The sequence below is a fragment of the Aedes aegypti genome, chromosome 2, assembly GCF_002204515.2.
Source record: "Aedes aegypti strain LVP_AGWG chromosome 2, AaegL5.0 Primary Assembly, whole genome shotgun sequence".
Taxonomy (NCBI): Eukaryota; Metazoa; Arthropoda; class Insecta; order Diptera; family Culicidae; genus Aedes; species Aedes aegypti.
Window position 1 is genome coordinate 299,291,167 of NC_035108.1, and position 7,449 is coordinate 299,298,615.

Genomic DNA, 7,449 nt, shown 5'->3' on the forward strand with positions numbered 1-7,449 from the left:
ATTTGGTCAAAGATCGCGCGTCGCACCAAATAGCTTTTGCAATTAAATGCAAGCAAAAATTTATCGACATATATTTTGCTAGATGAAAATTGCGTTGCAAGCTATCAATAATAGAGACAACGAAATGGACTAAATTTAATGTTATTAAGAGAACTAATGAATTGTACTTCAAAAGTAGTACATATTGTAGGTGGTTATGATGAAGGAGTAGCCACCTGTGCAGTGCACATGTTGCACATGTGGACGCGACGCCTCTGGTTCTAACGCACTGCAATTAACTCACTCTGATTTCAATCATGCTAATTCGAATTGAGCTTATCAGGCTCGAAGCATCCCTTTAGCAGCAAAATCAGAAAATGTTTCATGATATCCAAAAATCATCTCATCCTACATGTTTAAACGCACTACAATTAGCTCCCTCTGATTTCAATCATGCTATTTCGGATTGAGCTTATCAGGCTCGAAGCATCCCTTTAGCAGCGAAATCAGAAAATGTTCATCAATATCCTTAAATCATCTCATTTGACATGTTCTAACGCACTACAATTAACTCACTCTGATTTCAATCATGCTATTTCGGATTGAGCTTACCAGGCTCGAAGCATCCCTTTAGCAGCAAAATCAGAAAATTTTCATCAATATCCTTAAATCATCTCATTTGACATGTTCTAACGCACTGCAATTAACTCACTCTGATTTCAATCATGCTATTTCGGATTGAGCTTATCAGGCTCGAAGCATCGCTTTAGCAGTAAAATCAGAAAATGTTCATCAATTTCCTAAAATAATCTCATTTGACATGTTCTAACGCACTACAAATAGCTCACTCTGATTTCAATCATGCTATTTCGGATTGAGCTTATCAGGCTCGCAGCAAAATCAGAAAATGTTCATCAATATCCTTAAATCATCTCATTTGACATGTTCTAACGCACTGCAATTAACTCACTCTGATTTCAATCATGCTATTTCGGATTGAGCTTATCAGGCTCGAAGCATCGCTTTAGCAGTAAAATCAGAAAATGTTCATCAATTTCCTAAAATAATCTCATTTGACATGTTCTAACGCACTACAAATAGCTCACTCTGATTTCAATCATGCTATTTCGGATTGAGCTTATCAGGCTCGAAGCATCCCTTTAGCAGCAAAATCAGAAAATGTTCATCAATATCCTTAAATCATCTCATTTGACATGTTCTAACGCACTGCAATTAACTCACTCTGATTTCAATCATGCTATTTCGGATTGAGCTTATCAGGCTCGAAGCATCGCTTTAGCAGTAAAATCAGAAAATGTTCATCAATTTCCTAAAATAATCTCATTTGACATGTTCTAACGCACTACAAATAGCTCACTCTGATTTAAATCATGCTATTTCGGATTGAGCTTATCAGGTTCGAAGCATCCCTTAAGCAGCAAAATCAAAAAATGTTCATCAATATCCTTAAATTATCTCATTTGACATGTTCTAACGCACTACAAATAGCTCACTCTGATTTCAATCATGCTATTTCGGATTAAGCTTACCAGGCTCGAAGCATCCTTTTAGCAGTGAAATCAGAAAATGTTCATCAATTTCCTAAAATAATCTCATTTGACATGTTCTAACGCACTACAAATAGCTCACTCTGATTTCAATCATGCTATTTCGGATTGAGCTTATCAGGCTCGAAGCATCGCTTTAGCAGTAAAATCAGAAAATGTTCATCAATTTCCTAAAATAATCTCATTTGACATGTTCTAACGCACTACAAATAGCTCACTCTGATTTCAATCATGCTATTTCGGATTGAGCTTATCAGGCTCGAAGCATCTCTTTAGCAGCAAAATCAGAAAATGTTTCATGATATCCAAAAATCATCTCATCCTACATGTTTTAACGCACTACAATTAGCTCACTCTGATTTCAATCATGCTATTTCGGATTGAGCTTACCAGGCTCGAAGCATCCCTTTAGCAGCAAAATCAGGAAATGTCAACGATTTTGTTTCCATTGATTACGTATTTCATGCACAATCTATCTTATCGTTATATCCCTATTCTGGATCAAGCTTACCAAACTCAATTCATATAATCTAATACATATTAATTCTATTTGGGTCCGATGGCATCTCCGACCCATCGACCAACCCACTCCAGAGTTGGATTTCGAAATTCTTTTGACCCAACTAGGTCCGATGGCTTCTTCGACCCATCGACCAACCCATTCCAGAGTTGGATTTCGAAATCCCTTTGACCCAACTAGGTCCGATGGCTTCTCCGACCCATCGACCAACTCACTCCAGAGTTGGATTTCGAAATTCCTTTGACCCAACTAGGCCCGATGGCTTCTCCGACCCATCGACCAACTCACTCCAGAGTTGGATTTCGAAATTCCTTTGACCTAACTAGGTCCGATGGCTTCTCCGACCCATCGACCAACTCACTCCAGAGTTAGATTTCGCAATTTCTTTGACCCAACTAGGCCCGATGGCTTCTCGGACCCATCGACCAACTCACTCCAGAGTTGGATTTCGAAATTCCTTTGACCAAACTAGGTCCGATGGCTTCTCCGACCCATCGACCAACTCACTCCAGAGTTGGATTTCGAAATTCCTTTGACCCAACTAGGCCCGATGGCTTCTCCGACCCATCGACCAACTCACTCCAGAGTTGGATTTCGAAATTCCTTTGACCCAACTAGGCCCGATGGCTTCTCCGACCCATCGACCAACCCACTCCAGAGTTGGATTTCGAAATTCCTTTGACCCAACTAGGTCCGATGGCTTCTCCGACCCATCGACCAACTCACTCCAGAGTTGGATTTCGAAATTCCTTTGACCCAACTAGGTCCGATGGCTTCTCCGACCCATCGACCAATCCACTCCAGAGTTGGATTTCGAAATTCCTTTGACCCAACTAGGCCCGATGGCTTCTCCGACCCATCGACCAACCCACTCCAGAGTTGGATTTCGAAATTCCTTTGACCCAACTAGGTCCGATGGCTTCTCCGACCCATCGACCAACTCACTCCAGAGATGGATTTCGACATTCCGCAGACTCAATTAGATTCGATGGCCTCTCCACTTCACCGAACAACTCACTATAAAATTGAACCTTGTCTGAACCAACCAGGTCACGTTCCCATTGGAATAAAACATTCGTAATTGTTAACAATTTTTCAACAACCGTAGTCTACTTTATTACAAAGTTCCGCGAAAAAACAACCTGGTCTACGTCATTGTTGACAACTTGACAAATTTTTCAGGCATATCATAAATAACTTCAAGTCCTTAGGATGGATATTAAACTATTAATCATTTTACTCATTCCTCTATTCGAGTTCGACTCTATTAATGAAATAATTATTATCTCGTTAAGTTAGCAGAAAAAAATTTCATTCGTATCACTCTGCGGAAGTCAGTTCTCTTAATAACGGCTGCGAGCGTACGAACACGACCGAACTCTTAAAAATAATAAGACGATAAATATTGCTGTTTGCATTTGACGTGCAAATCCAGTCTAACTAAGCTTCAAATGCGGTAACACAAAGTAACCAAAGGATACTTAGCAACCATGATACATATCACCGCCAACCTAGCAAAGAAAATAAATCTTTGACATCGCCTTCCTTGTTAAAAATCTTACCGGCGTTTGGTGTTCCCGCATTTGATATTTGCATTTCAAACGCACACAGCAATACACTATGCCATTACTAACAGGCAGTAGGTACTCTATGCAAACAAATCATACCTCTAGTACAGCCAGGAACACGTAAAAAAAGACCAGACTGTAATGCGAATTTCTTCTTCGCCATTCGTGATCAAACGTCAACATCCCACCGCAAAATCGCTAGTGTTTGGAGGTGATTTTAACCTCCAAATTGCCAAATAACCTCCAAAACATCACCTCCAAGTTAGTTCTAATAACCTCCGTTACATGAAATATGGTGGCGCGTCGATCGTCGCAAGTTTATCGTTAAACAGTCAATACCACCCTCACTGCATTAGGCTTATATGACTAAAACTTAGACATCTGGTGGCGAGTATGAGAACAAAAAAAGTGTTCAAAATCGCGGAGAATTCCGAGCCGAAACTGCATAGCGCAAAATAGGATGCGCACACATTTTTTTACTTTGGATCTAAATAAGTGTTTTGTGCAGGACTGAACGACCCATAATCTGAAATAATAAATGTCCTCTTTCAGATGCACTTTGTTCCGGAAGGCTAAACTAACTAATAATATGATTTAATTGAGAAGCTCTTGCTGTGCCTCCGAACGTCATCATTCCACCGCAAAATCGCATATGTTTGGGGGTGCGAAATCAACTTATGTATTTCTAATACCCACCGTTATATGAAGGATGGAGGCGTGTCGATCGTCGCAAGTTTCTCGATGAACCCACGCAAACAATCACTCACCTCACGTCCAATCACAAAAAATCCAGCCGTCTGCATAATCGCCTTATCCTGTTTCTTCCCTGTCCGACGAAAACAGTAAAACACTACACTGCACTGCAAAAAATGAAAACTCGCGTCGAAGAACAAAACAACAGTGGCCGAGCCGATTGGGAGCTTTAGTTCCCTACCAACTGTGTCATTGTCGTGACTTTACGTCCGATGTCGCATAAATCCGTTTTAAAAACTGATTTGTTTACGAGAATTCAAGCGTGCTCAAACCCTTCACAAGCCTTGTGTGCATTCGAACCCTTTTCGGGCCTTGTGCGCATTTAAAACCTCGTAATTCCAAAAAGCTTTTTTTTATTTTAATTTTTTTTTTTACTCTATTACATCTATTCTCTACAAAGTGCTGTAGCTTACACATTTTATTACATAAGAATCGAACTCTAAAATCACATTTTGATATAAACAACAAATTGCCATCGCTTCAAATAATTGCAGACTTTTTTCAAAACCTTTAAAATCACTAATTTGAGTAAATTGTTTATCCTGTCCACATGTGTTCGATGGAGACTGCTCATCTGGTTTGCATACACCCACAGCTTGAAAACACACCTCACAACATCTGATTGTAGAGGGGAAGTTTCGTCCGCGGGTTCCGTTTGCACACGCAAATGTTTCTCAAGATTTTGAACAGTACTGTCAGCAGCAGGAATGCCAACGGTATGGCCACTACAATCACGTACGAGATCAGCTGATGGAAGCGTTTGGTAGTCCACAGTACCGTGTACTTGAGGTTGGTGCCATCTGTACAGGAAAAAAGTTAATCGAATATGTTCAGATGAATTAGACGGATTTTTTTTACCTATAACAGCAAATCCATAGCCGATCTCCGGAACCCCCATCCGGTATGAACAGGTGGGAATCACAATCTCCAGCAATTCCTCGGTGTCCTTGTGGTAGCTCAAATCGAAAGTGTGCACTTTGTACGCCGTCTTCTTATCGCCGCTAAGTGGTTTGTAGGTTGCCGCCCTCAAATGTTTCCTATGGATTCTAACGTAACGCGATGCATGCAAATGCCCGGAAAATATCACATTGGGTTTAAGTTTGTCTATTGCCTCGTAAGTAAAGCTTCCCGGATTGCTCAAGAATGGCAAGTGACTCAGGAAGATGCGGATGTAGCGATCGGAACTGTCTTCACCGTCTTTGATATCCAAACGGGGATCGTTCAAGGGCCTTTCCAAGGTAATTTTATTGATGTTGTAGATGGTTACATTGTCGTTTATGATCCACGCTGGTTTTTCGCTGAAATACTGACGAAATCGGCGAACCTTAGAAGGTTTGAGCTCTTCGCCATCGTCACCCCCAATGTCGTTATCACCGGGTATGTAAACTATCTAGAAAGTAATTTTAATGATCAATATTCAATAGACGATTGTCCTACTTTTTTCAAAATGTTATCTCCGCGCACGTCAGTTTCATGAATGACCGTTTTTCCCCCAAATGCCATGTCCCCAATTGACACATTATGAAATTCATAAGGTACAAGAAGTCTCCAGCGATAACGCGGCGATGGCGAACTATAAAGGAATTTTGGAAAAAGATATTATTGATCATTCTCCTCAACCGAATCACCGAATCTAATACAGAATATACAGATGTTATTATGACAGTAATTAAGACAATTATGAGTGCAAAAAAAACTTTTCAGGAGATTGAGCTTTCAGGGAAACGGGGTATTTGAAGAACTGCCACTTGGGAACCGACTGTCGGAGGAAACCCCAGTAAACAACCAATTTAATGTTTAATAATACCTTCGCAGTCGGATGAGTTGGGAAAATTTGCCCGAATCGTTCATAGTATTCTTCAAAATGTTGCTCATTGGCAGTGGTTCCCTCATCCATCAAGTCCCCAAGGAAACATATCACGTCGGGCCTCACGTGTTCCACGGCCTTCTCGTAATACCACGCCAGATATCGATCCGAGTCGAAATTAGCCAGCGGAGAGTAATAGCTGGAGTCGTATGTTTGCCCAAAATCTGCGGGTCTCCCACCAGTAGCATTCGCAAGCAATGGTCTACAAAACAGTAAAGGCCTTAGTATTGTATGTTAATGTGATGATATGATGTAATTCTACCTTCTTGGCACTTATGTTGGACCATTTAAACTTCTGTAGAACATAAATAAAAACTTCATTGTACAAAGTAAGTAGCACTATCAAAATACTGTACACACGCCAAATAGGATGAAGCCTGAAATAAATCGAAGCTTTAGCTCATAGGACATCTTACTTTGCCACATTCATGCAAACTCACCGCAATAAATTTCTTTCTCATTCTGGAAAGTGATATCCTAGCCATTTTGCCCTTGTGTCCCAAAAATAGAACGACATACTTTACACAGCGAGGTTCGTCATCAATTAAGACTTTTGATAGCTGCCCGATGTACAAACATGCACAAATTATCTCTTTTCGGCAACTATTTGATATCTACATCCAAGAAATGTATAAACAAACCATTCAATCACTTGGAACCCACCCGACTATCCTATACAAGTATATAGATGGTGCTAAATGTCAATGAGAGTTTATTATTGAGCAGGGTGCAGCGTGCAGCTGTTGCAATCGTAAAGCGTCCACGCGTACAAACTCAGGCGTACTGATATAGACGATGGAGATGGAAAAGACACCGTCTAATACATCTGAGCACGGCGCTATGGTGAGAACGTCATTCTATAAGGTATGCTCAACAATATGAGCAGATATGAGCATTAGGTGGACATATTAAATTCAAAACGACCGGTAAAACCATAGTGGTAATGCAATGTGCGGATTGATAATTGTACCAATTCACATACGGTTTTATTTTTACACGGCGTATATCTCACTGAACTTTACTATATGGACCTATGTAACAATGAGATATTCTCTCCTCTATCACTCTCTTTCGATTATAAAAGTGCAATACTAAAGGAGCAGATCAAAAGACAATGTCCTTGAATAGTGTTTCATACAAAAAAACGCAACAGTAGAGGTCAATGTGGCTCGGTTATTGATTAAATAAAAAATA

General features: G+C 40.3%; 1 protein-coding gene across 1 annotated transcript; it reads right to left on the reverse strand.

The window, feature by feature from the left end:
* Positions 1 to 4,788: 4,788 nt before the first annotated feature.
* LOC5571665 (cell division control protein 1) lies at positions 4,789 to 7,043 on the reverse strand. The gene is made up of 5 exons (XM_001653701.2): positions 6,696 to 7,043; positions 6,518 to 6,632; positions 6,196 to 6,457; positions 5,247 to 5,778; positions 4,789 to 5,188 (listed from the first exon to the last, which is right to left on the reverse strand). Exons 3-5 carry the CDS (start codon positions 6,283 to 6,285, stop codon positions 4,998 to 5,000), a joined length of 813 nt encoding a protein of 270 aa, XP_001653751.2. The 5' UTR covers positions 6,286 to 6,457; positions 6,518 to 6,632; positions 6,696 to 7,043; the 3' UTR covers positions 4,789 to 4,997.
* Between the last annotated feature and the right edge of the window lie 406 nt (positions 7,044 to 7,449).

Excerpts from the sequence above, each read along its gene's own strand:
- LOC5571665 (XM_001653701.2), bottom strand. The coding sequence starts at position 6,285 with ATGGATGAGGGAACCACTGCCAATGAGCAACATTTTGAAGAATACTAT. Across the intron at positions 5,779-6,195 it reads CAACTCATCCGACTGCGAAG|ATAGTTTACATACCCGGTGA; the intron begins GTATTATTAAAC and ends ATTACTTTCTAG. Across the intron at positions 5,189-5,246 it reads CTATGGATTTGCTGTTATAG|ATGGCACCAACCTCAAGTAC; the intron begins GTAAAAAAAATC and ends TTTCCTGTACAG.